This window comes from Carlito syrichta, unplaced genomic scaffold, assembly GCF_000164805.1.
Source record: "Carlito syrichta isolate Samal-C Ts95f unplaced genomic scaffold, Tarsius_syrichta-2.0.1 Scaffold308833, whole genome shotgun sequence".
Classification (NCBI taxonomy): Eukaryota; Metazoa; Chordata; class Mammalia; order Primates; family Tarsiidae; genus Carlito; species Carlito syrichta.
In genome coordinates, this window is record NW_007252929.1 from 274,197 (window position 1) to 290,293 (window position 16,097).

Genomic DNA, 16,097 nt, shown 5'->3' on the forward strand with positions numbered 1-16,097 from the left:
ACCCAGCCTACTAGTCTTTTATAGAAAAATTAAGTCTTAGACCATCCATACTCCTTTTGGATAAAAGTAAAAACATATACCTTCCTCTTAATGTTATTTGAAAAATTTAAGGTAAATTAATTTTAAAAATTAAAGCATGTATTATAGTTCATAACCTATTTATTAGAAACAATGTACACCGTTCTTAATAAGCTTAATTACTGTCCAAAACTATCTGTAGTTTCAACCAATGAGGCAAAAATAATAATTTGCTCAGTGATAAACTGTTGTAGAGGTTCATTTAAATATTTTGACCACATGACAGAAACCTTTAAAGTTATTATATTTATCATCAACCACGATAATAATAATTTAGAATTTCTTCCCCTTTTCTTCTTTAGTTGCCATCCAGTTAATGAGGAATTGAGTGTTAGGTAGGGAAAATCAAGGTAAAATGGTTGGAGACCAGATATGGTGGTAGGTCCTGAGGAATAACTTCTGTTTGTATTACTTTTGGTTACACGTTTCTGGGGATGGTTACTACTTTGCAAATATTTTATTGGATAATAGACTTCTGTCTAAGCAATCTGTCTAAAAAAAGAAAAATAACTCTCAATAAAACTTACATGAGCAAATTGATGCCTTTTTTTTAACTGTCTATACAAGTTTCTTTAATAAAATTTTTTTTCAATTTTCTTATTATAGTGAATAACACTCTTCAATTCCCAAATTCACTGTTTCTTGTTTGTTCATACTTAGTAGAAGACTTTATTTTGTTTAACTTTTTAAAGATTTTTTAAAGAGCAGTTTTAGGTACACAGCAAAATTTAGGCGAAGGTACAGAGATTTCCCATATTCCCCTACCCTCACACATGTATAGCCATCACCCTGCAATTATCAATATCCCTCACTAGAGTGGTCTCTTTGTCACAGTTGATAAACCTACATAGATACTTCATTATCACCCTGAATTCATAGTTTACATTAAAGTACATTCTTGGTGTTGTACATTCTAAAGGTTTGGACAAATGCATGTTGACTCAATGTATTCACTATCATTGTAGTATACAATTATTATTACAACTGGAATTTTAAAGGTTAATATCGTTGACTATAATACTAGTATTTTGTTTGTTCTGAATGTCATTTTGTTTTAATGTTTTCACTGACTCACAAATGTTTCTTTTTTTTTTAGGAGGATGAACAAGCAAGAACAGACTACTTCATTAGGACACTCTTACTTGAATTTCAGAATGTAGGTACTTTCCATTTAGAGATAGTCTCTAATAATGGTTTACAAAGAGAAGATAGATAAATAACATATTACCTACTACTGCTGCTGCTACTACTACTACTAAATAGCAGAGTTAAAGAAATTAACAAATTTACAAATTTTTTAGTTATGCAAAATAATGAAGAAAACCAGAGTGTAATGTTTTATTTAGTATCCTCAGACTTTTGCTTTTCAAATTATTATTATTATTTGAATTGGAGTCCCAGGCTGGAGTGCAGTGGCAACATCATGGCTCACTACAGCCTTGATCTCCTGGGCTCAAGCAATCCTTCCACCTCAGCCTCCCGAGTAGCTGGGACTACAGGCATGCACCACCACGCCTAGTTAATTTTTTAGAGACGAGGTCTCATTACCTAGGCTTGTCTCAAACTGCTAGGCTTAAGTAGTCCTCCCACACTGGCCTTCTAAAGTTCTGGGATTTTAGGAGTGAGCCACCACTCCAAGCCTTTTATCAATTTACATAGTAAAGTAATATAATTTATAACTTTCTCTAACAACTTTTCCTAAATTAAATTTACTGGATTTGGAATATTTATGCTTTTTTTGCTGCAAATATTTTCCCTCTGTTGCATTGTTTACATAACTATTTCCCTCTTTTACTAGGTTTTTTTGTTTGTTTTGTTTTGTTTTGTTTTTAGTCGGAGTCTCACCCTGTTGCTCAGGCTGGAATGCAGTGGCACGATCATGACTCGCCACAGCCTTGACCTCCAGTGTTCAGGCAATTCGTTCATCTTAACCTCCCAAGTAGCTGGGGCTACAAGTATATGCCACTGTGCCTGACTAGTTTTTTTATTTTTATAGAGATGAGATCTCACTTTATTACCCAGGTTTTCCTGAACTCCTGGCCTTAAGTCATCCTCCTGCCTCAACTTCTCAGAGGGCTGGGATAACAGGCGTGGTTCACCATGTCCGGCCAAGTTTATAATTTTTTAAAGACAAGTCATCATCAAAGCTAAACCTTCATGTAGATATATATTGTTTTTACTGGAAGCCTTTGACTTCAGTTTTTAACGCTATATAAATGATAATTTCTCTAGCAAAGAATCAAAAATCGGATAGATATTAGAAGACTGCCCATCTACTTCTTCCTCATCTCTATTTTTTACTATCTTAATTTTTAAACATTATAAGTAGTTTAGCCTGGTCATGAAGTCCTTCATTCTTCCCTATCTCATGCATTTGTAAATAAACCTACAACCTCCTACCTTCCTGTTTACAAGCAGATGTAGTTCCAGTTCTCTTATTCCTCCTGACTTTTCTTTTTCTTTTTCTTTTTTTTTTTGAGTTGGAGTCTCACTCTGTTGCCCAGACTGGAGTGCAGTGGCCGCTCCCGGCCACCACAGCCTTGACCTGCTGGGCTCCGGCGAGCCTTCCGCCTCAGCCTTCCGAGTAGCCGGAATTACAGGCGCGTGCTACCACGTCCAGCTGATTTTTTGATTTATTGTAGAGATGAGGTCTCGCTGCCCAGGCAGGTCTCGAACCTGCGGGCTCAGGCAATCCACTCACCTCAGCCTCCGAAAGGCGTGGGATTACAGGCTGAGCCACCAAGCCCGGCTTCCTCCTGACTTTTCTATTCATGTTCCTTTGGATGAGTCATTGGTTATATTTTGGTTGACATTTTTAAACTATAGTAATCATAAATAATTTAATGAATTATATATATATAATGTATCGCTTATCTAAGTTCTCCTAACTTCAGAATACCCAGATACTTTTATCTTCATTGCACATTGATGAAAATAACAGAGCTTTGAGAAGCTAATTGCTTACCTAAAGTTAATGAGGGAATAGCAAAAGTAGAAGTTGAATACAATTTTGCCTAGATTCCAAGCAGTGTTCTTTGTTAAACATGTGGAATAACCATTCTCCAGACATTTGACAGCAGGACTTCTTTACATTCTTAAAAATTATTGAGGATCTCAAAGAACTTTTGTTTATGTGGATTATATCTTCTAGTGTTAAACCTCGTTGATTACCATACTGCCACCATGCAAAACTTTTACTGTTTACTATATTTAAAATCAAAACTGACAAATTTCATGAATACATAAGCATGCATTGTATTCGCTCTTGAAGAAAGAAGCAAATAGCACCATAGTATTATGAAAATTGCTTGAAGCTCATAGATCCTTTCCCACAAAGGGTTTAGGGGGAAGAAGGTTACCCAGTTTTTGTTTTTGTTTTTGTTTGTTTAGAGAAAATGTCTTGATCTGTTGGCCAGACTGGAGTGCAATAGCATGACCATAGCTTACTGTAACCTGGACCTCCTAGCCTCAAGCAATTTTTCCACCCCACCTCAGCCTCCCTAGTACCTGGGACAATGGTACACACTACTACTCTCAGCTAATTTATTTTTATTTTTGTTTTTTAGAGATGAGGTCTCACTAAGTTGCCCAGGCTGGTCTCAAACTCCTGGCCTCAAGTGATCCTCCTGCCTTGGCCTCCCAAAGTGCTGGGATTATAAGTGTGAGCTACTGCACCTGTCCTGGAAAGTTCATTTCTTTCTAAGTTATTTTCAGTTTAATATTCTTTTAGTCTTCTAATTACAATAGATTATAATGCAGTGCTTATGATATATTACTCATTCATTTAATAGTGTAGGTTAGTTAAATATCATATGTGGTCATAATGATCATGTCATGTAATGATTAAAGTGCTTGTTCTGAAAGTAAAACCACCAGATTTAGGTCCCATATTTGTTACTTCATTTGAAACTTTAGGAAAGTTATTTTATCTTTCTGTCTTGATTTCCTTAGCTATAAAATGAGGATAGTATTAACAGTACTTTCCTCAAGGGAATTAAATAAATTGTTACATGTGAAGCTCTTAGAGCTTACTTGGCATACGATAAGCAGTCGATAAGTAGGCTATTTGAGTTTTTCTTTTAGAGTAGTGCTAAATACCACACAGATGTCTTAGTAATGGCAATTAAATGAGGTATACATTTAAATTTGCAAATGTGTTTTCATAATTGTTGTATTTCTGTGTTTCTTGAAGGAATCTCGTAGGCTATATCAGTTTCATTATGTGAACTGGCCAGACCATGATGTTCCTTCATCTTTTGATTCTATTCTGGACATGATAAGTTTAATGAGGAAGTATCAAGAACATGAAGATGTGCCTATTTGTATTCATTGCAGGTACAAAACAATTTACCAAATATATCAATACAGTAGTTTTCTTTAAGTTTGATGCTACATAGGATTTTATTTCTGTATTAATATGATAGTAATCCTGAATTTCTCCTAGCCTTGATATAATATTGTGTGAGACTTGAGGCCTTGTCAATTGATGTAATCTCATCTGGTTTGATAGACTAGAGTTATGTTGCATTAAAACATAGGACCATCTATTTGAAAATAGTGTTTATGTGGTAGAAAGCTATTGAACATACTCTTTACTGCTCACAGATTAGAGTATATAGTTTCATAGATGCCCGTCATACTCTTCTTTCTAAAGTCAGTATATAAATATTAAAATCAATTTTTCTAAAACAATAACCAAGCAATTTTCATTCCTAATAAACATTTACATGAGATTTTAAAAATTTATATAGATGTACATACATAGGCTCTGAGCTAAGATATCATCAATTCTGAAACACACCATTATTTTATATACTTCAAGAATAAAAAGTTACTGCCAATTATACGGGGGAAATGTCATTTGTAAGAAGCCATTGATGTTAAGATATATTACCAATTTCAGAGCTGTTATGATGTAGGTTAAAAAAGTGTTTTTTTAGAATCAATGAAATATTCAATGCTATTTCCATTCCTGAGGAACATCAGTTTCCACATTTGCCCCACTGCTTGTCATATCATGAAATTATATAATTTGTAGCAACTAAAAGATTTAAGTAGAGCAGGAAGCTAGCATTCTTATAGCAGGGTAATATAAACTGTTGATCACATTTACTAGACATTTGTATTAAATTATGTATTATTATAGCAGATTACTTCATTATAAACATTACATAAGACTAAATTATTACTGACCTTGTTCAAGCTATCTCTGATCATTAAAATACAAGTATAGATGCATCTTCTTTAATTGGTCATTTGAACATGTAAGAAATCATGTAAACCCTGCCTTTGGCTTTGGAGGAATGGATATGAGATTGTTTACTCTTGGAGAGGAGGACCATTAATTTTATGTTCCGGGGGAGCATTAATTCTATATTTTATCTAAGAGAAATCAATTTGTGATAACCAACTTTTCTTAATCTAACATTTTGGGTTATTTCTATTATCTGGTCATTTCTCTTATTCCCAAGACACTTGATGACATTAAAAATTAAGAGCTAGGGCTGGGTGCAGTGGCCCACACCTGTAATCCCAGCACTTTGGGAGACGGAGGCTAGAGGATTGCCTGAGCCCAGGATTCTAGACCAGCCTGGGAAACTTGGTGAGACCTCATCTCTACAATAAATTTTTTAAAACCTTAGCTGGACATAGTGGTGCATGCCTGTGGTTCCAGCTACTTGGAAGACTGAGGCAGAAAGATTGCCTGAGCCCAGCAGGTTGAGGCTGCGGTGGCCATGAGCATGCCACTGCACTCCAGCCTGGATGACAGTGAGACTGCAACTCAAAAACATAATGATAATTAAGAGCTAGGAAACATTCCAGTTAAAAGGAAGAAGTCCTTGCATTTTATTGTCAAGTCGAGGAAATTAAGAATGCCTATTCTGACCTATAAGCTCATAAGCATCCATATGATACTTAGAGCCTTAAATATTGACAGTCCTTTGTTATCTGTCTTATGTGACATCCTCTGCTCCAGGTGACTTCCAGATGATAACCTATGACTCGACTCGTAGAACTCATTATTGCTCTCTTTTCAGAAAGTCTTACAAATGAGTATTGGCTCCATTAGATCACTTTTTAAAACAGTATTCAATTAACTCAATAAGTAAATATATAGTTAAGGAAAGTTGTGTACTAAGCAGTGTACTAAACAAAGAAAAAATACAGTAGCCACTTTGGCTTTGCTTTTTTAAGCTAAATTCTATTATGACTTTAGGAATGTGATGGAGATACCATTTTAAAAGGAAAAATGCAAAATTGGTTTAGTCAAGAAAATACTAATTTTTTTGTAGTAGCTTTAGAACATAGGTGTAATTATAAAATGAGTGATGTGGGGTGTTTTTAAACCTAAGTTTTGAAATTTCATTAGATAGGTCAGTGTATAAGTTTCCACACAATAAAAGTTTCTTGAATCCTAAGACAGTTTTTCTGCTTTTTTTTTTTTTTTTTGGTGTTGAAGTCTCACTCTGTTGCCCAGACTGGAGTACAGTGGCACGCTCCCAGCCACCACAGCCTCGACCAGCTGGGCTCCGGCAATCCTTCTGCCTCAGCCTTCCAAGTAGCCAGAACTATAGGCACACGCTACCACACCTGGCTAATTTTTGATTTACTGTAGAGACAAGGTCTCAGCCGAGTTGCCTGGGCGGGTCTTGAACCCGTGGCCTCAGGCAATCCACTCCCCCCAGCCTCCCAAAGGGCTGGGATTACAGGCTGAGCCACCGAGCCTGGCTAGTTTTTCTGCTCTTTATTTTTAGTTTACCTTAAATTCTTACAAATCTCTTACAGTCATAGTACTTAATATAGTAAGAATGCTATCAATTTACCCCTCTAAGTTTCTTGTTATCTGTAGTCACATTTGTCATAAAAAGTAAATGAAATTTTTTTGAGTTTTGAAGATTTTCTGTTGATTACTTAGTTAAAAGACTTTGTTAGTATAATTGAAGCACTGAAGATTTTTTTCCAGTTTTTCTGACTGCCGTGCCTTTTTTTTTTTTTTTTTTTGAGTTGGAGTCTCACTCTGTCACCCAGACTGGAGTGCAGTGGCCGCTCCCGGCCACCGCAGCCTCGACCTGCTGGGCTCCGGCGATCCTTCCACCTCAGCCGTCCAAGTAGCTGGAACTACAGGCATGCGCTACCATGCCCGGCTAATTTTTGATTTATTGTAGAGATGAGGCCTCGCCAAGTTGCCCAGGCAGGTCTCGAACCTGCGGTCTCAGGCAATCCACTCACCTCAGCCTCCCAAAGGCGCGTGATTACAGGCTGAGCCACTGAGCCCGGCTGCCATGCCTATAATTAAATGAAGTAAAAGGGCTACTTTTAATTGTGAGCCTGGAAAGTGACTTGCTTTTGGAGATGTGGAATCAGTTAACAGCTTGGTTAATTAAAACAACTTTCTTCTGTAGTTAATGTAGTGGTTAGTTGACCATTTAATTAAGGATTAGACTGGTTAAAAGAAAAAAATCGGGCAACCCTCTCAGGTCTCCCCCAGCTTTGGGAGCTTTTTTATCTTCTCAGTAAATCCTGCTTTCTCACCTTCCCAAAAAAAAGAGAAAAAAATCTATTTAACTATAGAATTAAAAGATAAAAACAATAGCCGGGCTCGGTGGCTCAGCCTGTAATCCTCCACCTTTGGGAGGCTGAGGTGAGTGGATTGCCTGAGCCCGTGGGTTCGAGACCTGCCTGGGCAACTTGGCGAGACCTCATCTCTACAATAAATAAAAAAAAAATTAGCTGGGTGTGGTAGCATGCGCCTGTAGTTCCAGCTACTTGGAAGGCTGAGGCAGAAGGATCGCCGGAGCCCAGCAGGTTGAGGCTGCGGTGGCTGGGAGTGGCCACTGCACTCCAGTCTGGGCGACAGAGTGAGACTCCAACTCAAAAAAAAAAAAAAAAGATAAAAACATTGCTTTGACTTGACTTCTTTACAAGTTAGTTGAAATTGTTTCCCGTTTTGTCACAAATCCCTTTGAATAGGAAGGTTTTTCATTTAAAAAAAGAAATTGATCGCTTAATATTTTTTAAAAGAATTTTTGTCTGCATCAAAACATTTCTAAAATTTCCCTTTAGGGTTACTAGGGCTAAGTGACACATATCATGTACATCTTTCTAGGCCATACGAATATTCCACAATACATTATCACTGTACTGTACTTTTATTTAACCTCCCTTCCTTGTCATTTATTAAATTTTCCCTTCCATTTTCAGCTATTTTAAACAATAGTTTAAATGCTCACTGGCTGGTCTATTTTTTGTTTTTAATTTATGTCAACGGCCAATTGTATAGTAAATCTTTGAACACATCTACTGTTATTTTATTAGGGTAAATATTTAGAAGTGGGATTTCTAGGTAAAAGGACATAAGCTTTTTCATGCTCTTAATATTTATTTTTAAAAATTGTTATTCCGGAAAAAAATGTGATATATTGAGAATATTTTTAGTTATATTGTAAGTGCCATGTCTTATGCCTATGTTTTAAATTGTCATTTAGTCAGATTTGTGAGTCACTTCATATACAGTTTTTGTTCATTGAGATATTCGTTTTTTTGTTTTGTTTTGAGTTGGAGTCTTACTCTGTCACCCAGACTGGAGTGCAGTGGCCGCTCCCAGCCACCGCAGCCTCGACCTGCTGGGCTCCAGCGATCCTTCCGCCTCAGCCTTTCAAGTAGCTGGAACTACAGGCGCGCGTTACCATGTCCGGCTAATTTTTTGATTTATTGTAGAGATGAAGTCTCGCCAAGTTGCCCAGGCGGGTCTCGAACCCGCGGGCTCAGGCAATCCACTCACCTCAGCCTCCCAAAGCGTGGATTACAGGCTGAGCCACCGAGCCCGGCGAGATATTCTTAGAAAGTCTTTTCCTAGTGCAATAGTGTATATGTTTTGCCTATTTTTCTTTACTTTCATAGATTTATTTTTTTACATTATATTTTCAACCCATCTGAAATTTTATGTGGTTAGGGTACAACGTAAGAGTCTAATTTTTGCTTTTTGTTAATAGCTAACTTTCACTCTACCACTTACTGAACAGTCTAATCTTTCCCCCTTGGGAATTCACCATTTTCTGGTAAATATTACATATACTCAGATCTGTTTCTGAGCTTTCTGTTGTGTTTCATTGATCTGTCTGTGTCTTTATAATACCACACTTTTAGCTATCAAATTTTAAATATGTGTCATTTAGCCCTACTAATCCTAAAGTGAAATTTTAGAAATGTTTTGATGGTATATATTCACAAATATACCAACAACTAAAAATTAATATTGTTTATTAAGAACGTTTAAAAAATCATTTTAGGTTGCTTATGATGTACTTTTATGAGGAATTTTTCGATTACATGTTTTAAAAACTAATGATACTTGTAAGTTTAAAAACTATGCACTAAAATGCTATACAACTATTTTTCTGCCTAAAGATTATTCTGGTGATGTCAATAATCTCTTATAATTACTCATAGTGATTTTCAATTCTCATGGGCATATTCCTTCTTCTGGTTGAGAATCACTTGCTATAAAGTATTTTTGTCATGTTTTAAAATAAAAAACCTGAGGTATTTTACACTACATTCTCCAGCTCTCATTAGTTCTTTAGGCAATGAGAGCATATCATTTGTCTTTGTTCTTTTGGTGCTATCACTGCTATTTTGCTCAATCCAGTTTCTAGAGCTTGCAACATTCTTCATATTTTCTATACTTTTTGCAGATGGAAATGATGTAATATTTCCTCCTCTACTCTAAAACACTATATTAAACATAAAATATATTGAACATAAAATGCATTTATCTCTGTAAGATTTTGTTAGCTAGTCAAGGCTTTCTGAGGTAGAATTAGAATTCTTTTTTTTTTATTGTAGAGATGAGGTCTCGCCAAGTTGCCCAGGTAGGTCTTGAACCCTCGTGCTCAGGCAATTGACTCACCTCAGCCTCCCAAAGCGAGGGATTACAGGCTGAGCCACTGAGCCCGACCAGAATTAGACTTCTTAAGTAAAGGGTCCAGTAGGTATTCTGTGAGTCATCTACTCTTGGAAGTTTCTTACATTAAATTTTAAAAACATAGACAGTAGTCCCTGTTATCCACAATTTCATTTTCCTCAGTTTTAGTTATCCATAGTTCAAAAATATTAAATGGAGAATTTCAGAAATAAAACAACTTACAAGTTTGAGTTGGCATGCCATTCTGAGAAGCATGGGTAAATCTGTTACTCTGTCCTATTTGGGATCTAAATTATTCTTTGGTACAGGGTATCCAGGCTATAGACACTATAAGCCTAATAGTTGCTTAGTAGCCATCACATTTCTGTGATATTGCAATGCTTGTGTTCAAGTAACCTTTCTTTTACTTATTAATGGCCCCAAAGCTCAAGAGTTCATGATACTGGCATGTTGTTATAATTATTCTGTTTTATCATTAGTTATTATTAATCTACTGTTCCTAATTTATAAGTTAAACTTTACCTTAAGTATGTGTGTATAGGAAAAAACATAGTTATATATAGGATTCTGTACCATATGCAGTTTCAGGCATCCACTGGAAGCCTTGGATTGTATCCTCTGTGGATAAGGGGGTATACTACTGTAAATACAAAATGTTAAATGCACTCTGAGTTGTAGGTTGTTTACTAAATAAGTAGAATTTTGTCAATTTCTTAAGTGATTTTTGTTTTTTAGTATTAACATGTCCATCCACATTTGTTTTATAGTTTTTATCACAAAAAATCAAATTGTTTTTCAAACTTTGTATTCTTAGTGCAGGCTGTGGAAGAACAGGTGCCATTTGTGCCATAGATTATACGTGGAATTTACTAAAAGCTGGGGTAAGGATAATTTTTATGTGGTATTATCTCCGATTCATATCTTATGATTTTCAAACTTGATGATTAATTGCAGTAAGTTACAGCATCTATTTTGGGATGTTATTTTTTTTTTTGGAGTAGCTTTACTGCGTAAGAAATTAAGATAATGAAAAGGTATAAATGCTGCATATTTCCTTGAGGTATCACACTGGGCAGCAGGGTAGGAATGTTGTTCTAGGTGAGTGAATACCTGCATTAGGGATATAAACTATACATTGACTTTTCCAATACAGAATTCCCATTGCCTTTATATTTATTCTAGATATAAGTATATTTCACTCAGTAAATATTTAATCTTACTGGAGACATTATAGTATAATTGTTTATGAATATTGACTCTGGAGCCGAACTTCCCAGATTAAAATTTTGACTCTGTCATTGACTAGCTGTGGGATCTTGGTCAAAATACTAATCTCATTGTGCTTCAATTTCTTCTTTAGAAATGGGAATCATAATAGTAATAATGCATAAGAGTAAAATAAATTAATGTTTGTAAAGTTCTTCAGAACTATGTGTGGTTTGTAGCAAGTACTCAGTTCATTGTTAAGTTTTTGTTACTGTTGTTGTGGTTCTTGTTTCTACCACTATTTCTAAGAAAATGTGTTTGGTACTATGGAAGACACAAAATAAGATACAACTTTTATTATAGAGATGAAAAACCTAAGTCTCTTCATTGTATATATATATTGGGTTCTTTTGCTGGTTCAATAAGTTCCTTTTGTGTGCATTAGAGAGGAACTTTTAGTCCTTCATAGCTTTATAGTTTCTATTCATGTGTCAGTTTGTATCTTGTACAAAATAGGATAAACTATTGCTTCTTTTTCTTTCTTCCTCTGCCGTTCTTTCCCTTTCTTCCCTGTCATCTTTTCATTTTTTATTTTTGCTAGGGAATATTTGCGTTTCAAACAGTTCTAAAAAAAATTTTTTTAAACCCTGATTATACTGTAGCAGGAATAAAGAGACTGTGACTAACTGATGGGTGTGTGGAGTGACAGTTTATTTGGATATTAAAGAAGGTTATCCCCAAAAAGTAAAGGAACTACATATAAACATTGTAGATTAAATGCGTAATCTGGGGAATTGAGAAGCCTGATGTGGATAAAGCCCACGACTAAAAGGAGAAGGTACGCAAAGAAAGGAGGAGAGAAGATAAAGCTACTTGGGATCAAACACAATAAAAGAGCTTGAACTTATTCTACTGGCCAGTGGCTCCTAAACTGGGTATGTGAGGACCAGCTAAAAGAGCTAGGTAAAAATACAGATCCCTCAGCTCCCTCTTGGGAAGATGACAGTTTGAAGCAGGGAGACACTAAGGTTAAATTTTATTTTTGTATTCCTTAAAAGCTATAATCATCTCCTGATACTCAAATGAAAATGTTTAAGTGGGCAAAATTAACTCAGATTCCATCGTATACTAACATGAAAGACAAAAATTAAAATTGGAAAGAAATGACGCACCTAAGTGAACTCCAGCAAACAAAGTAAACTTCTGGTCATTTTAAAAGCAGTGTGTTTTGAACATAGTCCCCAGTTGATTTAGTTTGGCTTATTATAAATATAACCATATGCCTTAGGTTAAGACTTGATATAACAGTCTTTTGATATATATACAGGCTCCCAAGCGGTAAACCTGGGAATCATTTTCAACCTTTCCTTCTTCTTCATCACTCCAAAATATTCTTGTTGAACCCAGTTGTAATAGTTTTGCTTTGGGAAACCCCACCAGTTTCTCCCCCCTTCAAACTGTCATCATGCTCTGGCTGAATATTTATTTGGTCACATGTCTGGCTCCCCGGCTTGAATGCTGGGAGTCAAGATTATTTTTGTGTCCACAGTGCCAAACCCAGTGTCTGATACGTGATAGGCAGTGGTCAATAAATATTTGTAGGCAAACCAGAATGTATATAAGGTTTATATCAAAAGTTGAAGAATGTGTTAGTTTTCTGAATAGATGTACAAAGTTTATGTATTAAATTCTTTGTTTTAGAAAATACCAGAGGAATTTAATGTATTTAATTTAATACAAGAAATGAGAACCCAAAGGCATTCTGCAGTACAAACAAAGGTATAGTTGTTTGTTTCACTTTATATATTTTTTTATGTATGTATGCTTGTTTTTAAATTTTTTTCCCCTTGTTTTTATCATTTATCTCCCTAATAGGAGCAATATGAGCTTGTTCATAGGGCTATTGCCCAACTGTTTGAAAAACAGCTACAGCTTTATGAAATTCATGGAGCCCAGAAAATTGCTGATGGAGTGGTAGGTGTTCTTAGCCTATTAATTTTAGAAAACATTTACTTTTTACCAAGCTGTAGCTTTTAATTGTTATCTTTTGCCTTATCTAACATAAGAATATCCAGAACAGTTATTATTTATACTTAATCTGGGTTTTGTTAAACTCGTTTCATTCTTCCTGTTTGTATCTCTGTTACAATAGATATTTTATAACTAATGCAAGGTAAATAATATTGTAAATAAAATTAGGAAAGATCTTTTCTAGCTTTACTATATATGTTAAAAATCATATAATTCATTGTTTTAAGAAGAAATTACTTTTTAAAACTTACTGCATTATCCTTTTTCCTCTTCCCTTCCACCTCCACCTAAGAAATTCTAAGTTGATTCCTCCTGAATTGGTCATGATAGTATAGTATATAGGTATTTATGTATATACTTTTTAACTAAGCAGAATTATATGGCAACAATTAAGTATCTTTTTGGTATTTTGTAGTGCAGTGTTATTTTACTGGTTTGTTTTTTTTTTTGAGTTGGAGTCTCATTCTGTCCCCCAGACTGGAGTGCAGTGGCCACTCCCAGCCACCGTAGTCTCTACCTGCTGGACTCCAGCGATCCTTCCGCCTCAGCCTTCCAAGTAGCTGGAACTTCAGGCGCGCGCTACCATGCCTGACTAATTTTTTGATTTATTGTAGAGATGAGGTCTCACCAAGTTGCCCAGGCGGGTCTCAAACTCGTGGGCTCAGGCCATCCACTCTTGGCCTCCCAAAGCGCTGGGATTACAGGCTGAGCCACCAAACCCAGGCATTATTTTACTCTTAAAAGACTTACTGGCTATTCAAACTTTTGACTTGACAAAAATACTTTTGCCCACTTTTTAAAGGGGCTGCTTGTTTTTTTCCTTTTGGCACGTTTGAGTTCCTTGTAGATCGTAGATGTTAGGCCTTTATCAGATAAACAGTTGGCAAATATATTTTCCCATTCTGTGGGCTGTCTCCCTACGCTCTTGATGGTTTTTCTTTTGCTTTGCAGAAGCTTGTCAGTTTGATGAGGTCCCACTTGTCTATCTTATTTCTTAAGGTATGGGTATTTAGGGTTCTGAAAAGGAATTGGTTGCCAGTACCAATCTCCATAAGGGTGTCTCCTGCATTTTCTGAGATTCTTATAGTTTGAGGATTTACGTTTAGGTCTTTGATCCATTTAGAGTTAATTTTTGTGTATGGTGATAGGTAAGGGTCCTATTTCAATCTTCTGCATGTGGTCAGCCAGTTTTCCCAGCACCATTTACTGAATAGGTTCTCCTCTCCTCAGTGGTTGTTGTTGGAGGCTTTGTCAAAGATGAGTTGGTTGAGAAATTAAGACTTTGCTTTGGAATCTCTATCCTGTTCGATTGGTGTGTGTGCCTGTTCTTGTAGCAATACCAGGCTGTTTTGATTATTGTAGTCTTATAATAAAGTTTGAAGTCTGGAAGTGTGACACCTCCTACTTTGTTTCTTTTGCTATAAGGATTGTTTTGACTATCCATGGTCGTTTATGTTTCCATATGAATTTCTGTATTGTCATTTCCAGGTCTGAGAAGAATGATGTTGGTAACTTAATGGGTCTTGTGTTGAATCAGTAGATTGCCTTTGGTAGGATGGACATTTTAACAATGTAGATTTTTCCTATCCATGATCATGGAATATTTATCCATTTGTTTGTATCTTGTTGGATTTCTTTGAGCACTGTTTTGTAGTTCCTTGTAAAGGTCTTTCAGTTCTCTGGTTAGGAAACTGCCGGAGTATTTCTTTTCTTTTCTTTTTTTTAATGTGGCTATTGTGAATGGGTTTGTGCTTTTAATTTGGGTCTCTGCCTGCTTGTTGTTGGTGTATAGGAATGCAACTGTCTTTTGCACATTTAGTTTGTACCTATTTTGTACCCTGAGACTTTGCCAAAGTCCTTTATCAGTGCAAGCAGGTTTTTGACAGATTCTCTTGGATTTTCAAGGTATAGGATTATATCATCAGCAAAGAAGAATAACTTAACTTCCTCTTTTCCTATTTGGATACCCCTGATTTCCTTTTCTTGTCTAATTGCCCGAGCTAGGACTTCCAATACAAAGTTGAACAAGAGGAGTGAGAGTGGGCAGCCTTGCCTTGTTCCAGTTTTCAGGGGAAATGTTTCTAGTTTCTGTTCATTTAGCAATATGTTAGCTGTGGGTTTATCATAGATGGTACTTACTATTTTGAGGTATGTTCCTTCTATGCCTAGGTGTTTGAGGTTTATCAAGAAGGGATGCTGTATTTTATCAAAAGCTTTTTCTACATCTAATGAGATAATCATGTGGTTCTTGTTTTTACATCTGTTGATGTATTTAATGACATGTATGGTCTTGCAAATGTTGAACCAGCCCTGCATCCTGGAAATGAAGCCTACTTGGTCATGGTGGATGATTTTTGCAATGTGTTTTGCATCTGATTTGCTAGAATCTTGTTGATTTTTGCATCTATGTTCATAAGGGATACTGGCCTGTAGTTCTCTTTTTTTGTTGGATCTTTATCCAGTTTGGGTATCAGTGTGATGTTAGCTTCGTAAAATGATTTGGGGAGAATTCCGTCTTTCTCAATTGCCTGGAATACTTTCAGTAGGATTGGTATCAGCTCCTCCTTGTATGTTTTGTAGAATTTTCCTGGAAAGCCATCCAGTCCAGGGCTTTTTTTTTTTTGTAGGTAGTTTTCATATGACAGAGTCAATTTGCTGGGATGCTATTGGTCTATTTAGTGTCTCAGTGCCTTCTTCTTTCAACCTGGAGAGGTTGTGTGATGGCAGAAAGTCCTTCATTTCATTTAAGTTATTAAGTGTGTTTCATGTAGGTGTACATAGTAATCTCTGATATTCTTTTGTATTTCTTCAGGGTCAGTTGTGATTTGATCTTTTGTATTTCTGATTGTGTTTATTT

The 16,097-nt window shown here is 35.9% G+C and overlaps 1 protein-coding gene across 2 annotated transcripts in view; it reads left to right on the top strand.

Moving 5' to 3' along the window:
• The window catches only part of PTPN12 (protein tyrosine phosphatase, non-receptor type 12), a 61,363-nt gene that overhangs the window by 17,605 nt on the left and 27,661 nt on the right, over positions 1-16,097 (top strand). For both annotated transcript variants that reach the window (XM_008066001.2, XM_021716520.1), the window contains 5 exons: positions 1,175-1,234; positions 4,271-4,413; positions 10,818-10,884; positions 12,911-12,988; positions 13,085-13,183. In XM_008066001.2, the coding sequence (XP_008064192.1) occupies positions 1,175-1,234; positions 4,271-4,413; positions 10,818-10,884; positions 12,911-12,988; positions 13,085-13,183 (447 nt within the window). The remainder of the gene's footprint in view (positions 1-1,174; positions 1,235-4,270; positions 4,414-10,817; positions 10,885-12,910; positions 12,989-13,084; positions 13,184-16,097) is intronic.